The following is a 23,571-nucleotide window of genomic DNA, read 5'->3' as shown; positions in this document are numbered from 1 at the left end:
ATAAATTCAATGTAAGTACGGTTAAAAGAACACGGAAAACAAATGCTATCGTCTCAATCAGCCGATGAATGAAAGCCCGACAAATCCACCAAGTAATTTCGGTTTCGGCGATTTCAACCAAGGTTCCATGCGCAGAAGCCGATAATCCCTCTTGTTAATATTCACTCTTAAGTGCGGATTGAGTAGAACATAAAACTTCCCACCCCTCGTGAAACATTTAAATGCATTCCCTTGATCCCACTTGACATTTTTTCAGACTCACGCAACAACTGAAAGAAGTAGAATGCGGGCAAGCCTTGCTAAACACTGTGATACTAGGCTTAAAACTGTCGAAACAGGAAGATGTGGCTTCCTGCGGCGAACAAAAAATTGAAGGAACATCAAGAGGAAGTAGAGAGGGCAGGAGAAAAATTCGGAGTAAGGGAAGAGCCTTATTCTACATAGACTTCCTTTAAATTCGTTTCATGAAACTTATGAAAAGTTTCTTCCATTTTTCACATACGAACAAATCCTAGCAGTATCGAGTTGATCACCATAAACCATGAGTTACTTCAATAACTAGTTTATCACAAACAAGTAAGGCTTTTGGATTCAGTAACATAATAGAACCTTATGATATTTACGGTAATTCCAGAGCAAAATTTATCCAGCTTACTTAGTAAAAGGCAAATGGGAAAATAAGTCGCGATGTCAAAGAGAGAACAGCGTTGGCAAAGAAAATATTTTGCAACAGGATATACCTGATGATAAGAACTCTAAAACGGTCAAAGGGAAATTCTAAGGAAGAGTCTGATATACGGAATGAGCAGATATACACTTTTATTCAAAAGGTATACACAAAAATTTCGCTACAATTTGAAAGGAAGCCCATGACCCCTTGACAGGAGGAGGGGGAAGAAAACAGGATTTAAAAGGCTCTAAGGATAAGAAGAATGAGCATCGGTCGCATATTTAACAGCGTAAAGAAAGGGAATCGAAACGTATGCATTAGCTCTGATACATATTTTCCGACTCTCGTGCCTACCTTCCACGAGAATATTGCTTGATCCTCTTTCATCTACTTTCTATATCTGTTACCTCCGATCTTACAGTGACTCTGCATCGTTAATCCTCCTACATCAATCACGAAATTATCTCTACGTTTAATAAACCGAAGTATGTTCTGTCGTAACTCTTCACGACTTAGATTCAGCGAGTCGGTACGACTTCAAAATTACATCTACATTCATATGCTAGCCCGCAAGATGCCTCAAATACGCGAGTGGCGGGGAGTGTCAGGACATAGGTGTTAGGACACTGGACACACATATGGGGGCCAGGGCCTAAATTCCCGGAATGACAATTTTTCAGCTCCACTCACACTTCAAGTTTGAACACTCTTGAGGAGGGCATTGAAGCACAGTAAAAATAACAATCAGGCAGGATTTTAAACGATGACCCATTCAAAAATTTCTCCTGGGCTAATTCCTGAGCACACTTCACTACCAACATATTACAGTTTTGAACTGCGCAAAAAATATTGCAATGAACTGAGGTGGATTATCTTGAACTCGCATCGAAATTTGACCCATGGATTTAATATAATTTTTTTAGATAACCCAATGCCATCCAATCCAATAATCCAACCTTTAAATTATGTTCATTTTGTACATTTTACTTATCACATTCAGCTAAGCAGCTATTTTGGCAGACGATATTAGCATCCTGAGAATGGGTTTACCTCAAAGGACACAAATGACAAGGTGGCGTTCGTCACTTTCGTTATTTAACGAGTACTTAACACTGAATCAATGCTGTCTTTCAAATAGTATTCTGAGGAGTTGATGTGAAATAACTGAAAAATTTTACATAATATTTTGATTACCTAACAGTCAATCTTATCAACCAACGAGTATGCCGACTGCTCATAACCACCTTATCAAAAGAAAAAAAAGAGGTTTATTCGACACAATCGATGATTTTAAGCCTTAACCGTAACCTAAACTTCAGAAAGCAGCAATTTCCCACAATGAATACTAAAATATATCGGTAAAAATCCATACCAAAATAATAATTGTTCTCTATATTAAATATTAATTGGCATTATTGAGATATTTATGAACAAATTCAATATTGCCTTCTGCATCAAACATTTCAAGTATTTCGGTAAGACACCGAAAAGTTGACAAATTACTGTACGATTCACGGATAGAACAAGGTAAAAACAAAGTATTATTCCACAAATAATTTCTTAAGGGCATAGCGACATTGCCAAGACATGAAGGACGCAAAGCCGTTGAAAGTTGAAACTAGCAGACAGCATTTAAATATTTTTGGAACAAAACTGTGTTTGTGATTTTTTCTACCATGAATATTACTTCGTTCCACCAAGTAACTCCGAAATCTGTTGATTTAATGCACGAATACGAATATAATGTATAGCATTTTATTTAAAATGCTGAGAATCAATCATTTCCCAAACTCATCACCATCATCACAAAAGTGAAACACATCAACAACTCAGAGAGTTACGCCTTCAATCAAGGTATTTTTATTAACAAACGTGGAAAACTCATATAAAAGGATCTCAGACCTCCAGGAAAACAGCACTCTTGAAAGCGGTCCGCCCCTTGTCTAAACCTCCGAGCGTATTACACTATTAATAGCTCGGGATAACTGTATACTTCCAAAAGGCATTCAATCTGTTAACTCGGCGGAAGAGGAGAAGTTAACCGCATCACTTGAGCAGGCGCTTTTTAACCAACAGAACATGGCCACTAAACCTCAATTATCAACGAACATTTAAAATTATCCATGGAAATTTTCTGTTTTCAAGCGGCGAAACAAACATGCGAAACTTATAATGATACTGAGAAGGCAATCCAATTTTTAACGTTATGAGTAAATTTTTACCATGATGCACAAAGTCTCCGATAAACTTAAATAGTACTTGATTCCTTTTACAAATTTAACAACATAAAAAACAGTATCAGATAAAGCACTTCGATCCATAAGAACAAAAACTCGATAAATTTTATCAAGAACTATAGAAACTAATAAACTACTGGGAGCCATTAGTCAGCAGCCAAAAGCTCCACGCTCTAATTGGCCATCATTCCACCTTTACGAATTATTACAGCACAAAATGATAAAAATATTGGCACCTTATTGCAATTAATATTTTGGTGCGACCTAGAATTTTTTTCAGAAATACGTACTCAATATTATTAAGTGCCAACGCGCATGAAGTCTTATTCCCAACATCTTACCCTTCACCTTGAAAATGACATAGTGCATTGTCGAAACCTGGGTCGGTTATTAAAACTTTTGTGGAACATACAACAGTGCATCTTTATTATGTTTCCCATCTTACCCTTCACTCAACTAGGAACAAATAGGGAGTTAAAACCTCAAAAAGAGGGACTATTCGTTCACAACACTTAAAATGGCGCAACTCGACTTAGAAAAGTCACTGGATGAGAAAGGCTCAGAATCCTCCATAAATAGCCAGTAGCAAGGGAGATATTTTTATCAATCAAGAGACATAAAAACGAAGTTACTTCGTCCAAAATCTATTTCACGACTCATGTGCGGTTTTGGCTGCAAGAGAATCAATACGCCATGAATTGGTCTCGTTCATAATAAATTACATACGCCAACTTTAGTTTTAGTGAATTGGGCTTCAGCTCTTGCGTGTTCACGACCAAAGGAGTCACAAAGTCATAAAGATAATATCTTAAGATATCGAGTAAAGGTGTTTATATAAATGAAATTCTCATCAACATTACTATAGTAGGCATCACCCTTTTCCTACAAAAAATAGTGGTGGCGCGAACCGAAAGAAGTACCGTTTCAATCAAAGCTCAAGGATGTCTCGACTGATCGAAATAATCTTGACCGAGTAGCTACGCAATCATGCGTCACAACCTCGAATTACTCATCGCATTCACTACAGCGAAAATATGGACGCATTTTTCAGATAGTATTCACCATGGCCGATGTGAGACATTCCTGCCAATCGGAAGACGCTCACACATGCGTGCTTGGAATGGTTTTGCAAATATTTTTGGTCATGGCGATAAGGGCGTAAAACCCTAATCACTCACCCGCGCTTGCCTCGGTTTCCGTTCGTTAAAATATGGTGACGCGTATTTTTAATTCACGCGATGGCGTAAACCACTATTAGGATGAACCCAAAGACGAGATTCTCGCGGGATTTGAAAGTTGCACTCCCCAGTCCGCTCAAAGGTATTATCCAGGACAGAGGACTTAAAATTGATAAAGGAATGCAGGCTATGGACACCCACGATTAACGGAAGATTTTCGTAAAATAAATTCTCGCGATAAGAATGAAAACCGACAATAAGGGCTTCGGTCATTCCTGAAATTTTTCAGAAAAGCTGCAGTGGCGTAGCCACGGCGGGTTTTTCCGGGTTAAAACACCCGTCCCCATGAGCCTTTATTACTTTATTTTATGTACATTATGTACCTTATTTTAATAAATACTCGTACAAATTTATTGGTTTTATGTACTAAAAATCACGTTTTCACCATTTAAAAAATCCCAAAATTTTCCCGAACCCGGAAATTTGCCCTGGGATGTTTTCAATACACCCCGGAAGGGACCCGAAATCTCCGGTAACCCCCCCACCCCATTTCAAAATTCCGGCTAAGCTTTTTTCACGCAAAAATGTTCTTTTCAGTCTATGATGACCGTTGGCCATTTTAAATACGGAGGGGGATCGAGTTGGCAAAGCTGGCTTTCCACGCCGTGGGCTCGAATTGAAATCCACGAAGTGACAAAAATTTCTCAAGCCGTCCGAATACATTTTGGAGGCAGTAAACATAGCAAACATCATTCAACATACATGAAAAAATGCGGAAATATCTAATAGCAAGCGAAATCATTCCGTTGCATAACGCTAATTTACGAAGCGTTGTTACTTTAACACATGCACAGTTTTTCTTCTTCGGTACCCGAAAATTATAGTTTTGTTCACTCCAAGAGAACGTCTAAAAATCCTATACAATATGACCCATTGCACAGCGCATAATAGGCACGATTGCTTGTCGATTTTTTTCTTCCAAGATATAACCTAATTATTAAATAGGAATCGGAGTCAATAACTTGGCTGGAGGAACAAAAAACCGATAGGATGAGAAATTCAATCGTATTAGAAATGCAGCGGAACAAAATGATGAAGAGATTAATTTGGACGAGTATTTGATCGACCCGACGATGACGCTCATATCGACGCGACGATGACGTCGAAACGCGTAGTTAAGTTTCGCAATGAAAAAGTAGACGGAACGAAAAGTCTTATTTATTTCATGAGAAAATATGCCCCAATTGTTGCTGATAACACCCAAATGATACTATATATAGACATTTCTAACAACATTTCGGACACTGGGAGACCCCGGATAGCATTGACTGACCGAAAGTAAAAACAAATTGCAAATTAAGTACACTATGTTTCCTATTGACGCATGGAGGGTCGCCATCGATTCGATCATGCCTGAAGTCCGTTTTACACTGGGCACGGAATTGCCCGGGTTAAAAATGCATTAATTTCTCCTTATGACGTGGAATTTCGCGAATGCACGAACGGAATTAGAACAGGGGCTATTTTGCCGTCTCACGCCAACGCATTCTCGGATGTGTTCTAGCAATTCACCACTTAACACTTAATTTTGACTTCGACTTTGTACACAAGTACATGCTCCGCGTAAAAGATCTTAAAACAGAAGATTCGATTGATCCACCAACTGAGCAAACCTACGATAAGTTTCTCCGGGTAATGTGGGCATTTATTAGGTTTAGAATGTCCAGAATAATTACTTCTACCTCATAGAAAACACGGCTAAGATTCAAAGGATACAGAAATAAGATGCGGCTTCGCACACATTAACGCTATCGCGGTTTGAGGCACAGTTTCCGCTCACGAAGTGGATTTCCTCAACTACAGCTAACGCCTGTCTTTCCGGTCCCTAAAGCGACGCGACAGGAACGATGGTTGCATACCCGTAGAAAATACTAAGTAAGTACAACTCCCCTCACTTGGACTAACCACTCATACTGTGTAATTCTCTGAATACGGCATCGGAGTATTTGAACCAAGTCCAAGATGAAAACGCTATAACCCATCGATAATAAGTCGTGCGAACATAAACAAAAAGAAGAGGTACCAATTTGTAGCAATTTCATAGCGCTAGGTTTTTCGACACATACGTTCTATATTTTTCCGCTAGCAACATAATTTAGACTGATTATTTGGAGACTTACGTTAATGATAAATGCCATAGAAATTGATGGCTACTAGACCGAGCCTCTCTAACATAGCCTTAGAGTAACACGGACGCTTGTAATCACGGGAATCTTAAAGGCAATAGCAGTTTTTCACTGAGTATTCGGTCTTTAATTTCTTTCCGACATTTTATTGGTATTTTTGTGAGACCAGAGATTCCAACGGAATTGTCATTTGTACAAGGGCTATACCACTGCCAGCATTTGATTGTTAACTCGGGTAGAGAAAATAGGTCTCTATTGTCACATACGAGCCTCATTCTCATCGAAAACAGTTCGAAGTAATTTCCTCTTTTTTTCTTCTCTTTGAGACGCATGTAAATCTATAACCAGGATATTTTCATGTTTGCTTTGTAGCTTATCTTATGCAAAACCCATTTACTAGATAAATAGTCGAGTTTCTTAAAAATTTTATTAGAATTTGAAATAATTATGTCGAAATGGAGTACCTCCAGTCCTCTCTGACTAAATGCCTCCCTTTTCAGACAGTTGAATGAAAATTCGGATGTGTATAACCATACCTGCTGATGCTGCCAGATAATATGTATAATTATATTCATGAATATATGATTTTTCAAAAACTGCCCAATCCCTCCTTGAGTATGGTATGGAAGATACTTCAAGCCCAGCACTCTGTTCGCCGGATGTGACGTCAGGACGTGGTCCCCTTGGCGCCTTTCGTGAAGAGCACGCTAATGCCGACGCCGGTTTTTTCTTCACTAAGATGCCCAAAAGTCGCAAATGACCTCAGCTGTCGGTCGCCTCCTCCAAATACCATAACATGAGTTACTAAAGAGTTCTGTTACATCAAAGATGACGACAAGTAAGAAAATGTACATCGCCACAATACTTGCATTGCTAAGGAACTACTCAGAAAGGAGTTGAAGTACATTTAATCAGATAAGACCTTAGGGGTCGTCTGTAAAGGCATCAAAACTATGAAGTCTAACTATTTGTGGTCTACGGTACCCGTCCACTCATGACTTTTAAAGGCAACAATTTTGAAATTCCACACGCAGTGGGCCATTTTTTTCATCAGTTAAATGGATGGCCTGTAATTCGATTTCTACCTAAATGAGCTGTAAGGTAATGCAGCAGTAAAATAAATGAGAATAGGAAACTGAATAATGAAACTAGACTTCAAAAAAACTCACTTTTCTGCGATAAAGTAATTGTTTTCACCACATGAATTTAAAAATTGGTTATACATTCGTAATTTTCCCGTAATCTTTAAGAGGTGTATTGCATTTCAGCTAACTTGTAAACAATTATTCAACATTCTTACTAAAACCGTATACAAAATAACGATTACTGCCGCACACTAGGCCTAGATAACAGATAAATTAAAGATTACACACACGATGGCGCACGATGAATGGCTCGCAAGAAGTTCGTATTTTTTTATTTCAGCGATTTGATAGATAACCTTCTCCGATTTATTTCATTTTAGATCATGTGAGAATGTTGATCTTTTTTCAGAAAAATACCGATTTTGAAGGTTTTGGCAATAAATGGTAATTTCCGATATTTTCCCTACGTCCTAAGAAAACATTACTCTAACTCAAGGTTTTATTCAACGCTCCCTTCTATATCTTTCCATCGATATTTTGCTAAAACCTGCCTTCTACAATTTCTCAACCCGTAATTCAGGGTAAATAAAGGTATGGCCATTGGCCAGGATCCAAATATAGAAACGAGAGTGAAAAACATCAATCACGATTATCAATTAAGTTTAAACTAATGACGGGGAATTATTGCAATCTTGAATCTCTCTCGATAACCGAAAAGTACTTTTGACTCAAACGATGAGAAAAAAAACAACATTAAAAAATGCACCACATCATATTAAGACCAAAATTGAATAATTGCCCGGCAAGTAAAATTGGCAAATGAATGATATCCGAGTCATTATCTAAGTAAATAAGCAATCGGAAGAGGTTTTCCATTTTTGCAGCCAATTTAAACCGAATTTAAGAGATAAAATGGTATTTTAGTCCCTTGCCCTATTTCCCAGTCATCGGTGGTGCCCAAAATATCTAATCTTAAATATTTCACGAATATCTGAATAAATATCATCAAATACATTTAGCTAAGGAAACGATACAGAAATTCCTTTCTCCCACCTTCAAGCGAGAAAATAGGCTGTAGAACCCGATTCCTGATAACTTTACGTACTTTTCGCGAGGAAGGGAACTTTCTCATTTCATTTTGCTGACTTCGGAATTTTATAAGATGGCGGAATAACTAAATCGGCCCATATCTATCATGATGTATGATGGCCAGATGAAGACAATTGACGAGGGACAAGTGGATCGCAAGATTGGAAAAGGAAGACCTTGAATAAAATATATTAAGCAAGTAAAGAGTTGTGATAGAGAAGAAATATAAGCAAGTGAAAATATTAGCTGAAAGGGGAATTTAGTGGAGAGCTATATGAAACCAATCTTAAAAATTTTGACCAGTGATAATGAATACAAATGATACATTTCTACTTCAATAATATATTTTATCAGAAATACATTTTTGATAATTTAATTGCGCATTGAGACTCTAAAAAAATCCACAGCGTGAAAGTCGAAATGGAACACTGGCCATGATAAATATTCTCTTAAGAAACTTATATTGCGAGAAAATCTTTTCGCGAAAGGCATTAACTGTGACTTTTTTCAAACCAATGAGAAACAGCCCTCGAGGATTGAAACTGAATACACGAAGGATGTCGGCTGTACAAAATCCTTTTCTGCTGTCGATAGAAACGGAGGGCGAAACCGGGTAATGGGATTACCAGGAATTCTTCGGCTTCGGCGACAGGCAAAAGAGAGCGCAAGCGTGCGTGCGTGAAAATCTGCGAATGATTCCCTTAAAACCAAAATCGATGGACACTATCGCGAGCGAAAGATGGGAAGAAGAAACTGGGGCGATTTGGAATTTATAGAATTTTCTCACATCGAACGATTCTCTCTTCGACAACAAGGAGCGCCAAGCACCAAACAACGAAGTTAAACTTTATTTTAAGATTATATTTCATAAAACTTAACAGAAGACTTTTCGACAGAAATTAATGTAAAATGAAAGTTTTCCTTGCACATGGAGTTATTTGAACGATACTGCGATGAAAGGGGTTCACGGGGGTTGGGAAAAAACCAAACGTTTGGCTGAAAGATACTATTCCCCCTCCGAATGTACCCCACCAAAAATTCCTGAGCTAAAGGGCAAAAATTCCTTTCTCTAAATATGCTTCAGGATATATACTAGGATGGTGGTAATATAATGGTGGTGGTGATGGATGGTGGTATACTTTTCGAACCTTCACAAATATTGCCAACGATTACATAACTTCATCATACCTAAAGGTCAGAGAGAACGATAAAAATTCTAACTTCAAATCAAACTGAAGCATCGAGAACACCAAAATAATAAATTATGCGATAAAAATTTCCATTCCCGGGATTCGAACGCCGAATATCCTAATTTTCCGGTTGGGTATATGCGACTAGATATAACATCAACAATGACCTACAATTAAGAGAGCATTTTTTTCGTCCTCTCTGAAAAATATGTAAGAAGTTACGTAATCGTTGGTAATATTTGTGAAGGTTCGAAAAATATTATTACGCATTATCCTAGTCCTTGGGCTGACGAATATTTCGGGCAAGTGTGGTTCTTCCAGTGCCATAGCCACGGGGGAAGGGGTGGGGTTTCCGAGTTACACCCCATACCCCTTGAGCCTTCAAATGAGGACCCCCACACCTTCCTTAGCCCAGGGGTGTTTTCCAACACCCCGGAGAGACCACGAAATCTCCGGTACCCCCATTTCAAAATCCTGGCTACGCTAATGGGTGCTTTTGCCGAAGAGTATTTGTTGGGGTGCGCATTCTGGCCAAATCTAATATTTTCTCGGCAACGACTCTCTTCATTTGCTCTCACTCTTTGAACAAGTGCGCGTGACTCCGAATTAAGTCACTATTTAAGAAGGGCTTCATATAATTCTGCATTTCAGTTTGAAAAGCGGTCAAGATGCAGGCCTACGTAGTGGCCTACAGCAGCCTATAGCCGTGAGTCGCGACTGTGGCCTAGTAGACCACAGTAGAGAAGGAAGGCGTGTTCACGACGCTTTTACCTTCGCGGGTGGACGCATAAAACAATTCACCGTCAAAATTGCACCGTGTAAACACCACACATTGCGTAAATGCATGAATGCACGCCCAATAAATTGCTTCAGTTCTAATTTCGTGATTCTATCCGAGCACACGTATCGTCACGTACTTACTTAACACAGGTAAAAGCATGGTGTAATCTCGGCTAAAGAGTTTAATTCCGGTAAAACCTAATGATACAAACATTTGATTTGACCCGAACAGAAGAGTGATTACTATTAAAGCCATTATCAATGAATTTATGATCACATTTTAAAACTGTACACAGTACAGCTAATATACGTCCACATCGTCTTCACTGCGCTCTTCCTATACTTAATTTCCAAATATAGGACTGGAAGAAGTCACGTAATTTAGCGCATGTTTGTTGATGCTTTTTGTCGTTAGGTAATCGACAAAATCATGAGAAGCAACTCTACTACGACAACACTTGAATCATCGCTTGATTCATTAGGTCATACATTAGACCTATCCAAGAGAGTTCACACAAAATCTAATGATCATTTACGCTGTATCAGCATAACGAGCGGTGAGCGGGGCAAATTCCACCCGACGCGACGTTTCCCAAGGCATATCATGTATCTTGACAGCCAAGAATTACCGACTGCGCGCCTCCATCGTTAGGACCACTTAAAGCACTTCTTCGTAAGTAAACTTACGATGCAATAGCCTGCAGCGTTCAACAGCAATTAAAAGGTACAAAAAATTTAAAATAGGGGGAGGAACTTCACGACCATAAAAAAATCCTCACTGTAGATCCTCACTCGAACTACAGATGAAGCTCTCGGCATAGCTAAAACATAGGTCCAAAAAAAATAGATGAAAGAAGATATGCAAAAGGCAGGCTCAAAAGAATTGCTACCAAAAGAGACTGATGACAAGCTATGTAGAGGTAAGACAAATGAAGTATTGTGCGGAGTTATCATGTGAAAAGATTATAGTTCGCTTTAATTAAAGGAATTTTATTTATTTATAAGTTTAATGAAGATCCGACAAAAATTGGCGATTCGATAAAACTACTGTTACCGGAAACTTTTACAAACATCAAACCGGGAAACGTAACCGCATAGCCCTAACAATACCTTAGAGAGACCCTAGGGCCCAGCAGTAACGATGATATTCTACAGATGACAACCAGTGAAAATTGTATGTAAAAAGGAGAATTAGCTTAATTATTCTTTAACTCTTTCTACCACGCCAACCTCACAACTTGTGTGAGTTGGAATATGGAAGGAGTTAAAGACAGGAACAAATGACAATAATTAGGTGAATCTTCCAATTCAATCATATGACAACTTACCTCTTTCAGGGTCCGAGTATAGCGTTGCACATTCACGTAGGATTTTTTCATTAGTGGAGATTGTAGCATTGTCCACTGGGTTGGAGGACGGACGCGTTTTCGCAACCGGCATTGTCTAAAAATCGATTAAAAATACATTCAAATTTAAAGCACTCGCACAGGAAATAAGTAACATTAGCCACTAATTATCACGATATAATGACACTTTCATACTGAGCACGAGGGAACGGTGACCGTTATCTAGGAAGAAACGAGTCAAGTGACGCTTAAATGACTTACGAAAGGATATTTATGAATGAATTCAGGACTTTTGTAGCGCCAACAAGCAATCACGTAAAGGAATTTATAATCATATCGATTTCAACAAGTATTCCATTCATATTCAACGAGAGATGACATAAATCACAGATTAGGGCATCCTAGGTCAATAACAACACTTCCATAAAATTATGTCATAACTCTGCATAAAAATAAATGGAATACTTAATACAATAGTGGAATTATGTGTATATATTTACAACTTACCGAATAGTGAGAGGAGTCTATGGTACTTAATAACAAATAACAGTTTAATCAACAGATTCAACGAGAAAGCACGAATTTTGAGATATCGGCTAGAGCTGCTATTTTGTTTTTAACCATTGTTCTAAAGATGGCACCACCTACCAGCGATACGATGGCAACTGTTACCTTGACATAACCGCCAAATTCATTTTTTTTTAAATTAAAATTGATTTAAGTTTTTGAGAAAAGTTAAATATTCGGTCGCGTTAAATTACTTTCAATGAGGCATTTCTCTCTGTTTAGAGAGTACTACGTTGCTAAAGTATCTCTTTCGTATAAGTTATCCCCTGGAAAGGACATGTTCTGTCATTTCACCATGGAAGAATTTCACCACTGGATGGTATCTGGCTTTGCGTAAAGTGACGCTGGCATTATACGACAATGAAGCCTATTTTGCTCCATCATTACATGAAATTACTTTTAAAAATTGTCATCAATTCAATTTTCATTAACTTTAAGATTATTTGAAATATTTACATTATTCTTTAATCGGTACTCATTGATTTTGCTCCCTTCCACCTGTATCGCCAGAAACTAATCAATGAAATCAGCAGGAAAATCTATAAGAAAAAAACCATGAGGACACGAAGATTGTGATATGTGTGCAGAGAAGAATGTAGAAGTTGGCATCTATAGAGAGAGTGAGAATTATGAATTGCAAGGTAAGTGACTTCAATTGGTAGAAAACATGTAGCTGGAGAATTGATCAATCCTCGAGGATCAAGTTTATGGTGCTGTTAGTTGAAAATAAATAAGAATTTCGGGTGAGCAGTTAAAGAAATTGAATTATCAACGAGGTAAATAAAGGTAGAATACACACTGCCCTGAAATAGACATAAAAATTAAATTATGCTGCAGAAGGAAGAAGAGGTTAAGGTTTCAGTCAGTATTGTATGTGATCAATAAGTTTTTTTTTGACTGGCCACACTTGCATATGATATGTCATTAACAAGCTCATCAGCATAACTAGAAATATGCTTTGGAGGGGGCAACGCTCTCTTATGAAACTGGAGGTCCAGGATAAGTTTTGAAAAATGACATGCCTGGAGATACATTTTACATAATTTTGGCAATTAAAATTTTGGTTTCACTCATAATTTTACAGGAAATCATCATAGCGTTTGTTAAATGTCAAAACTAGACAATAGTTTTAAATAATGTTTCTCATTTATCTGAGGCTTTGGGGGGGATCTATCCCCAACATCCCCCCTATATGCATGGGCGTACCCAGATTTAAAACTAGGGGGGGGGGGGGGGGGGGGGGGGCAAAACTAGCTGGGGTCGTTCAAGTTGTAACTTTTTTGCACAGGAAAGGTTATTGAAACCAAAATGTTAAGGAAATTATGACAGCAATTTATCAGTTTTCATAATTATTTGTTTGAAAAAATAATGATTTTTATTTTAGCTCCATGCCTTATACTATACATATCATTTTCTTCAAAAGGAAAATTTATTTATAACTTTTGCTTTGAACTAAATTTATTTTTGCTTCTAGGGGGGGCAGTTCCACCACTCCTTCCCCCCCGATCCCCACTGGGTACGCCCATGTCTATATATTTGCCTCTGATGACGTTAATCATAAAACCATGGCATATGAAAAGGGTAGAAAAGTAGGAGAAAGTAAATTATATACAAAAGACAGTATGTACTCTGTATTCCTTAAAGCTTACTGCTGGTAATATATTTCTTGAATAATTCAAATAGTAAAGTAAGCTTCTTGGATTTTGAGGTTGATTACGTCTAACTATTTTTTTATCAAATATAATAATATAAAAATATATAAAAATAAATATAAATAATAGGGTAGTTTCCTTCATCAAAGAAAATGAAAGGCATTGATTGCGATCCGTTACCCACCATTATAGTGTATTCATAATATACAAATTATTTGGTTTTAGAAATACCGGTTTACACGAATGGCAATGGTCAATTTAATCCTCTTTTGAAAAAGGCCAGATTGGTACCCATGTGATGCCACCAGGGACCTAGATTCTATACGAGTAGATAGGAGTTTTACATCGTCGAAGATTACCAATGCATGCATGTGACACAGAGCTCAGGGAAACATCTCAATAATCACCTATTAAAACTGGCTAAGGTCGGAAAGTTTTCTTCATTTGATAAGGTATTAATAATCCTTATTTAAGTCAAGCGCTACCAGCTAGCAGGGTACTCTGCTACCTGATAGCATCCTGCATCGTATCAGCGCTCAAAGCGTCGCCCTAAGGTCACCTCACTTGCTGCAGTGGGAACCAGAATGACGTCACACGGGCTTTTCCCAGCATTCATACTTAGCCGTCGCGTTTTCGCGCGCTTAAAATTTTTCACTTTTCATTTTATCGCAAAAAATAGATGTCGTCATTTAAAAATCTAAAAGCTTGAAATACGTACTCCAGGAGTAATAATCTTTCGATTTAGGCAATAATAAAATAATAGGAAACCACCCTATTATGGATACTATAATGGATTCCTTTGTCAATCTCTCCCTGAACTTTGTCTTAAATTGTAAAATGAAAGGCCTGAAGATGAAAGGAAGAGTGGGGGGAGGAGGAGGGTGGTTATCACACTCTGTGGTACCTTGGTATGCTTCACCTCTCTGTAATAATGTGTCTGACTATTGATATGTTTGGATAAGTGCCTTTTAGATAATCATCAATAACTTTTTAAAATTACTTTTTAACCAGGTGAAGTCAAAACCTTAAATTGCAGGGCCATATTAAAGATTTTGTCTTTATCTTTTGCCGTTATCATCTTTTCAATTTTTACAGAAATTATGGAGGGGATGGCTCCTCCCACCTCCTCTTAATCCACCACCAGGGTATTTACGTGAGGATAAAACCCAGGGTCGGAGTGAGGTATGATGGTTGAAGTATGAGTGAAGGGCAGTTGTTGTTTTAATAAAGGAAAAAAAGTGTGGAGGAGTGATGGATGACAGCTGTAGCTTGAGTCCAAGGAGCAAGATAAGGGTAACATGTCGAAGAGTGGTAGAAGGTTAACATGGCATGGGGTTTTCTGATGGGTCAGTTAGTGGTGAGTTGGTGATTTGGAGCAGTTGAAGAGTGTGGTGAGGGGCTGCCTGTTTTTCCATAAATACAGGTACGAAATGTATACATCTTTGTATCCGATGATGGTGCCAATGAGTCAACACATGTTTTACCAAGAAAATAAATTTGAGGATGTTACAGCTTCATCTGCATAATTTATGTAATTTAGGAAAAATGCATAATTACTGAAAAAAGTCATTGGACTTGATTGCAAAACTAACTTTCAAATTCTTTTTCAATTTTCCACAAAACCTATTCAAATTTTCCTGCAACTGAAATTCTCTGATTTTGCTGTCTGTACTTAATTCTAGAGGCTAACTCAAATCTCTCTGGGAGTTGATTCACATCTTAAAAACAAATTAATCAAACGTAAAATTGAAACAATAGATAGTTTAAAAAATGAACATAATTGAATAACATTGTGTAATGGAAATAGTTGTTCTGATTTGGAAAGAAGTTAACTTTACCAAAGTAGCACTTGATAATGATTATGAGCACAATACGGTATATGTCTGAATATAGTCCCCCCTTTTTTTCCAAAAATGCCTGTGGTAAAAGTAAAGGGGGGGACTATATTCAAACGCATTTTTTTAACTTTTCCCGAAACTGAGGCCTCAAAATTAGGGGGGGGGTATATTCAGAGGGGGACTATATTCGTATTATGCAAGTTTAATCCATTTTACTTAATTAGATTGATATTACTAATAGAATAGCGTAAGGATTAATAAAATATCCCTCGGAAAGCCGTAAAACTCACCATTTTGAACCATTTACATAATAATTCTGCAATTTACTAATCTCGCACCTACCACTTATCCTGGTGGGTATTCCATACCCCTATACACCCCGGTATTGGTTGCACTTAAGCCCCTCCTAATGTGGTGTGGTGTGGCTAATAAATCAACCTCCTCGTTTTCCCTCCCCTCAGTGTCTTCATTTTCTGAGTCACTTTCCATGAGCTGTATAATGATCGGCTCCATAATAGCATCCCTTGCTATTTCTTTTTTCAGATCTTCACCTTTGCAGCTGTTCTGCGTGACGGACACATGCAGACTTAGGGTTTGGTAAGAAAGGGATCGGAAAAGTACTGAGAGGGAATAGGTGGAGGGAGAGAGTCGGTGCTGATGGGAATGCAAAAGGTGAATAAAAATTTTCTGGAAAGGAGATAGAAAAGGATTGAAGTGGAAGAATAAGGAACAGTAAGTTATAAGTTGGATTTAAATGGAAGAATCGATGAGCACCAAAAGAATGCACGAGATTTGGCAACACAGCTAGCAGATTCACGAAGTTGACACGACAGAGGTCTGAGAGCGACTGAAATTCGGAAGTGCTAGGCCACGCCTACTGTCTGCTGATAGGCCGAGGGAAAGTCACGTGTAGATAAACCTTCCCTTCTCTCACCCCAACTCGGTTAAGCCACACCTGCTCACCCGCAAAGATAAAGTGAACAGACCTTAGTTGCACCTTAACCTCCCCCAGCCTTAATTCCTGGCTGCGCCCCTGCCTAGAAAACCCCTTCATAGCCAGTTTTTAACATATATACCTGCATGGTGTACCAGTTTGGTTTCCCTGTTCCTTTCGATTATCCTTTCACTATACAGCAGAAAGCTCTTCACCAACATTCCAGTAATCCTTCTCAGCAATATCCCCACCACAATATTTCCATTTATCGATGCTGTGTGTATTTTCCTGAGGCTTCCTCTCCAAATTCTCCTTCTTGAGTCACTTCATTTTGCTGATTCTATTACATACATCGATGATCATTCTTCTTATTTCTACTTCCCAAGCCTACCAAAGGTACCAAATGATCTGTTACATTCCATGTTCCTATTTGAAACAGTCTATCACTTTTGACCAACGTACCCTCTCAAGTAGCCCTTGCCCAGAGATATTTTACTCAAGAGGAAGTCTTCATGTCAATTGAGTCAACATATGGAGTAGTTACAACTCCTTGGGATTATTATAAAGAGATTTCCCCTTGCCTTCCACATAGCAGTACAACAACCCTCAAAGTAAATATGTATTACCACGTCTGCCATGAAATGAGTATTGCTCTACCAGTCTTTGCGGTCTTCACTTTCACTCTCTTGAAGTAAAGTTGCTGCCCACTTCTCAGGATGTTGGGAAGCATATTTGCTGGCAGCCTTCCATTGTTAAGCCACGGCTTCTTATTAAGTTTCAGTAACATTTACGTGGCAGACCATACCCAAAGATACACCAATACCCCCTCAGACTGTCATATTTTTTGTCAATGATTGCTAATTCAACTAATTAACTCGCTTATATCACAGCTTATTTCTGTATCTAGAGGTCAACCCACCATCTGTAACCCAGTGATTTACTAATTGGCTTTTTGATTAGCCTGTGAGAAAAGCTCATTGCAGAAAAATAATTACAGCTGATTGTGAAAGTGACAATTATGAAGTTAATTGATTTCTAGTTTGCTTGATAACTAAAGACATTGATCTCATTTTAAAATTCACTAAGTACTTCCAATGAAAGGGACATCTAGCAGTCATTGTGGAGTCAAAAAAATAAGCATGGAATTTCCATTGTACCCATATTACCGAAGTCACCAATACGCCTCCACCATTGGAGATGGTTCCTTAATTGTCTTTTGAGATTGCTTTCCTTCATCATGATGTGAACTCGAAATCAAGTGGTCTACAGTAGAAAGCAAGAGAAGAGTGTATAATATGCATCATATTAACCCTAGAACGGTAACGCAGGGTGAAACCCAGACCGGTTTAAAACTCGAGGCAAAAAGAAACGCCTTACGTTTACGACCCCGGACCGTAACCATAATTCAGTTATAAGGTGTGAGAGTGGAGAGAGCACACTCGCAGCGTCAGTAGCACGTGGAGGCTTGAGCACTGAATGTTTGAAGTGCGTCTGGGGTGTTTTTTCACCCCGCGATACCGTTTGCGTATAGTTTTCGTCTTTTTAAAGTAAACAAACGAACAAACCAGAGATCGTCATGTTTTTTAACATGACAAAAGGGGGCACTGACACATTTGACCAGATGTGTCACGAGTACACCATGGCAAGAAAAACTAAAAGAAGGCCAGTGCGCATTTTCATGGGGATGCTGGACCAATCAGGGATCAACGCCTCGATCATATACAATTTTAATGCTTACAATCCAGTAATGAACAGGAGAGATTTTTTGAAAAGTTTGGTCGATGATCTCACAAAGCCTCATATCCGGAGGAGGAAAGAATTGAAAAATCTACCACACAAAACAATATTCTGTATACAGGAGGTACTGGACGAAGGGCCAGGGACGTAGGTGGAACAGGGAGACAGGGAAGATGTGTTCTTTGTCCCCGAACCAAAGACCGAAAATACGGTGTCAAATGGTCCAAGTGTCTGGGCTTTGTTTGCCAAGACTATAGAGCTGTTGTCTGTCAGGCATGTGATGAGCAAGAATGACTGATCAAACATGATTAATGATATTATTGATGTTCCTTCTCAACAATTGTACTATCATCTTAAATAAATATATTATTTAACAATTTGAACAAAATTCTTTATCATTATAACAATCTGTACGGAAAAAACGATTTTTCAAGTTTTCGCACTTGATTTCTCAAAATAAATCCCTTTTTTGGAGAATTGACCAAAACTACTATAATACCCTCAAAACATAGTAACTCCGCTTAAGAACCTCGTTGGAATTACTCAATTTAGTCAAAAACTTACTAAGATATGGTAATTTTAACGAAAAATGTTATTTTTTCTAGTTTTTCACGTTTTTTTTGCCATTCTTGGTCGATTGTTCTGGACCCTTCAGCTTTTTAGGAAAACTAGTTAGCTTTCTTGATTCTTGATGAAAAGACAAAAAAAATAAGCCCTAATGAAATCTTTAAAGCCATACTGGGCCCCAGATACGGGCCCTTGAAAATTGGGGTGTTTTTTCACCCCGCGATACCAGAATAGGTAAAGAAAAATAGCATTACGGTTCTAGGGTTAATAGCAGCAATTACAAGTGAAAAAATACCCAAAAAGTAAAATTAATCATAATCATTGATTTTTTAAATTATACTCCATCACCAGCAATCACAGAGAAATTCCACATAATTATACCCATTGCATGCAATCATCTTTACACGATTTTCTGACCTATCAAACTTTGAACAGCCCATATTTTAGCACCTGCACAAAATTAAAGTTTTACAGCACAAACAACTGAGGTGAGGATAAATATATATTTATGAGTATAATTTTCGCATAATTTTATAGATCTTTAAATAGACCCTTTTTGTTTTCAAAAGGAATTTTATCAAACTTACGAAAATATAATTGTCCCAACTGAATGATATTAGTCTCAATGAAATTCCAACACATGCAACCTGCTGTTACATTTTTTTGTCTCAAACCAAAATGTTTCATTGTTGGCATGCAAAACAGAAATGCACAAGTAAAAATGGTGGGCTGAAATAAAAGCAATACTTAAACTTTTCTCGGGATTCTGCATGGGTAAGATTTTCTAAGAGCGCCAATGTTTCGGCTTCCGACACATTACCTATACTCAGTAGCTGTGAGAATGGGTAGTCGAAACCAAAATGTCGGCACCCTTAGAAAATCTTACCAGCGCGGAATCCCAAGATAAGTTTGAATATTCTGTTCTCCGGGAAATTGTAAAATCTGACATAAAAGCAATGCTAATACTGTACTGAAATTTTGGTGATTTATATCTCTTAGGCTAGAGTTACATCACTGGTGATGTTTCTGCGAGGAAATTTTCTATCATTGCATTTACGCAAAATTTCAGGGTCTTCTAAAATCACCCCCCCCCCCCCCCCACATAGCATCAAATATCTCAGAAACGTTTCATGACATATAATGATCTCGTATGCATGTAGATGTCTTACAGATGTATCCGAGTGGTCATATTTGCAAGTGGAAAAATATTCATTCGCCAATTATTCTTTTCATGTATCTTCAGTTGCTTAAGTTATTCATAATTGTAGCAACTGAAGATCATTGAAGAGAATTATAGGCAAATGAGGAATATTTTTCTGCACACACTCAGATGTAAACACTCAGATGCGTCTCAAAGACATCTACACGCAAATGTGATCATGCCTCTTAGATAGATGATGCTATGTGAGCTTTCCCGTACAATGATGGATGATAAGCCCATTGAAATAACAGAAGCTAAGTAAGAGATTCTTGACCAAATGATCTGGCTAGCTTTTGCTGCCTAGGGAAGCCCTGGAGTTTGGCACTCCACATCATAATGCCACCTGCAGCCAATCATATGAATGCCCATCTCTCTTATCCCTGCCGAGATATGCCACTGTGTTGAACCAATGGAAAGCACAGAAAGACTTCCCTTACGGTACATGTTTGGAGACCATCTACTAAAACAGCTACACTCAGCCACAGTTATGAAAGTGGGTATAATAAATTTTAGTCCATAATTAAGGGAAAGTTAATGGATTAAAACTTAGGAAAAAAGTATCTAAGCTCAAACTGATATATATACTGTACAGCTATCAAAAGGGATCATAAAGAAACAAAATAAATATTTTGTAAATTTATTGACATTAATAACTATCTAATAGCAACTTTCATAGAAAGTAAATTAACACCAGCACTTGGCTAATGATTCATATATCCATTTTTACCATTTTATACTATCAGCTCTTCCATTCTTCCAATAATTTTATTAAGATTCCACAATCAATGTCTCATGTAGTAATCTATCACTGTTGAGAAGGCAGCAAATCCAGCAGCTCCAATGATTCCAGCTTTTATTCCAGCTGCAAATAAAGTCAAATAGTTATTAATTGATTTTTGTTATAAAGCTATTGGACTTTCTTTTCTCAATTAAGTAAGTAAGATGTTTTCAGGACTGCTGCCTCTTTTAGCTCTTCTTACTGTCAGTACCACCAGGGAAGCGAGCATTTCCTGACCACCTTTCCATCTTAAAAATGAGCATTGGTGTCAGAAATTCCAATCGGCACATTATTGGGCTAACAGGTTTTAATGCACCATTTTAAATTCAATGGGAAGGTAAGAAACGCTCACTCTCTACAGATGACAATTTCAGGAAGAAGAGAAAAAGTTGTGCAGAATAATATGAGATTGAGATAAAGGAATTCACAGAAATAATGGCAAATGAGATGAGCCCCTACATCTTTTGTAAAGATTATTTACCATTCATGATCAGCAAGTGATATACCATAATTCAGAAGGTGCCCATTTCAAATATCACAGCTCTACCTAATCAATTCTGCAGTAAAATGGCATACCACTGTACCTATTGAACGAAAATTGTCTTTCACACATCAATGACTGAGCTAACCGGGGCTCATAATAGCACTTATTGAATGGTTATTATGCTTGTAATTGTTAGTTTGACAGCATTAACAGAGATAATAAAGATCAGAAAAGGGTAGCAAGTTTAAAGCCCTCTTTGAAAGTCCTAGCATGTGCACTGGGTAATGAATCGATCGTAATACTAACATCTACTTTACCAACAACCATGCCTTGGTAGTTACGAATCAATTGCCACTGCAGATACTTCTTTGCAGAGAAGTACTTCGTAGAGTGTAGAAGTAGTTCGTAATTTTTAGGTAAATGAATAACTATCTCAAGCGACGTAAGCTCAAAGCGAGATTACTCACGACACCAAGAAAATACTTCAAAAATGATGGTAAAACCAAACAGAGTATACAAGAAAAAGTTTACCTCTTAAACCAATCATTCCTCCTGTCACTCCTCCAGCGTAAGTACCGTTTTTCCAATCACTTTTACCCCGGTACTGAAACAGGACATTCAAATTACTTACAAACACATAAAAATGTAAATAATAACAATTAACTAGGAACTATAAACTCACTGATTCGATAGCGCATTCTACACCGGCAAATACCATTCCGATCATGGCAAAGTTTTTTGCATATCCGACTGTAGTGTTTTTCATATCACGGAGAACTTCACGTGCTGTTTGTTGTTTTGCATCAGCCCCAGTTATTGTAGGATTAACACTGGCGGAAAATAATCCAATGGCAGCTCCCAAACCGTAACCTATGAGAGACCTTCACATTTGAACGAACATGTATACAAAACATAACCCTATGATCTTAGATTACATCTGCTATCTTTCACTCACCTAAAACACAGCTCATAATAGATTTGAATGCACAACTTTCAAATCCAGCCTCAATTAACTTTTCTTCGTAAGTTTTTATTTTAACTGGTCCAACTGATTTAGGTATGATAATATTCTCCCTATACCTCTCCATACTTCCGACCAACGTTTTGGCAATTTCATCCCATTCTGCACTGGTGAGATGAACTTTTTGAGGCTTTTCATTAGCCATATCGCCCATTATTTGGGTGATAAGTTAGTTGCTGAAAACTCAGAACCCTTTCCAATAGGACAGTCAACAAAGAAGTCAACGGGAAAGTAAATGCCGTAAACACAACGTAGATTTAATGAGGTCCACAGAACTTAACACATCCTTGGTGACTTTATCATGGGGGCTGACATTTTAACAAATGAATGACGATTATAACGATAGCAACCAATAGCAACGTAGGATTCTCACGATTCTCACTGCCATCATGACCAATCATTTAATTGCTACTTGTGTCTGAACGGGTGGAGAGAAAAAATTGCATATTTACGCATTGAGCGTATCACGTTCATTACCACATATTATAAACTCAGAGTAAGATACTCGGAGATTATAACCAATAGGACTTGTAATCCAAGTAATATTCATGTTCCTAACTGAGATATATTTCGATAGACGTCAACTTGGCACACCAAAAATAACACTAAAAGAGGAACACCTGAGATCTCTATATAATTCTTTGAAATGCGTTCTTCAGTGCACTTTCTCTAAGTAATGGTTTACAAATCAATGCTGAAAATTTGCTGGTATAACCTAATTGTATTACTCCTCGATTACAGAGGAAACGATGTTCTAATCTACGATGAAGTTGGTCCAGAAAAGGTTACCTCAATTTTTACATGTCCGTATATATTCGTTTTAAGGAAAATTAAATATAATTACTAAACCTAACGCACTAGAGTATTGCACATTATAACCGAAGAATAACGGGAATAATGCTTTCTTATGTTTAACTTGGGAACGACGTTGTAATGTTTCCAAGAAACGTAATTCCTCGCTCACGCAAATTTCCATTTCAGCGGCCAAACATAAAATATTATAAATAAAGCAAATCATTACTTAAAGTATG

At 37.7% G+C, this 23,571-nt stretch overlaps 2 protein-coding genes and 1 long non-coding RNA gene across 5 annotated transcripts in view; 1 reads left to right on the top strand and 2 right to left on the bottom strand.

The window, feature by feature from the left end:
• Positions 1–12,370, bottom strand: part of LOC124156358 — a 65,398-nt gene extending 53,028 nt beyond the window's left edge. For 2 of the 3 annotated variants that reach the window (XM_046530876.1, XM_046530878.1), the window contains exons 1-2: positions 12,269–12,370; positions 11,744–11,858 (exon numbers count right to left, since the gene is read on the bottom strand). In XM_046530876.1, coding sequence (XP_046386832.1) covers positions 11,744–11,855 — 112 coding nt within the window. In that variant the 5' untranslated portion in view covers positions 11,856–11,858; positions 12,269–12,370. Of the gene's footprint in view, positions 1–11,743; positions 11,859–11,956; positions 11,991–12,268 lie in introns of those variants that run through there. The other variant, XM_046530877.1, reaches the window with a different exon arrangement.
• Positions 12,371–12,474: 104 nt separating this feature from the next.
• LOC124155090 lies at positions 12,475–15,643 on the top strand. Its single transcript, XR_006864124.1, has 3 exons — positions 12,475–12,647; positions 12,839–12,969; positions 15,076–15,643. It is a non-coding gene; the product is annotated as an uncharacterized LOC124155090 (long non-coding RNA).
• A 5,237-nt stretch (positions 15,644–20,880) lies between these two features.
• On the bottom strand, positions 20,881–22,867 carry LOC124155089 (mitochondrial import inner membrane translocase subunit Tim22). Its single transcript, XM_046528826.1, has 4 exons — positions 22,475–22,867; positions 22,202–22,389; positions 22,051–22,123; positions 20,881–21,119 (listed from the first exon to the last, which is right to left on the bottom strand). Exons 1-4 carry the CDS (start codon positions 22,692–22,694, stop codon positions 21,040–21,042), a joined length of 561 nt encoding a protein of 186 aa, XP_046384782.1. The 5' UTR covers positions 22,695–22,867; the 3' UTR covers positions 20,881–21,039.
• Positions 22,868–23,571: the final 704 nt, after the last annotated feature.

Source organism: Ischnura elegans, chromosome 3, assembly GCF_921293095.1.
Source record: "Ischnura elegans chromosome 3, ioIscEleg1.1, whole genome shotgun sequence".
Taxonomy (NCBI): domain Eukaryota; kingdom Metazoa; phylum Arthropoda; class Insecta; order Odonata; family Coenagrionidae; genus Ischnura; species Ischnura elegans.
This window is presented reverse-complemented; position numbering and strand designations above follow the sequence as displayed.

Excerpts from the sequence above, each read along its gene's own strand:
- LOC124155089 (XM_046528826.1), bottom strand. The coding sequence starts at position 22,694 with ATGGGCGATATGGCTAATGAAAAGCCTCAAAAAGTTCATCTCACCAGT. Across the intron at positions 22,124-22,201 it reads TAGAATGCGCTATCGAATCA|TACCGGGGTAAAAGTGATTG; the intron begins GTGAGTTTATAG and ends GTCCTGTTTCAG. Across the intron at positions 21,120-22,050 it reads AGGAATGATTGGTTTAAGAG|CTGGAATAAAAGCTGGAATC; the intron begins GTAAACTTTTTC and ends CTTTATTTGCAG.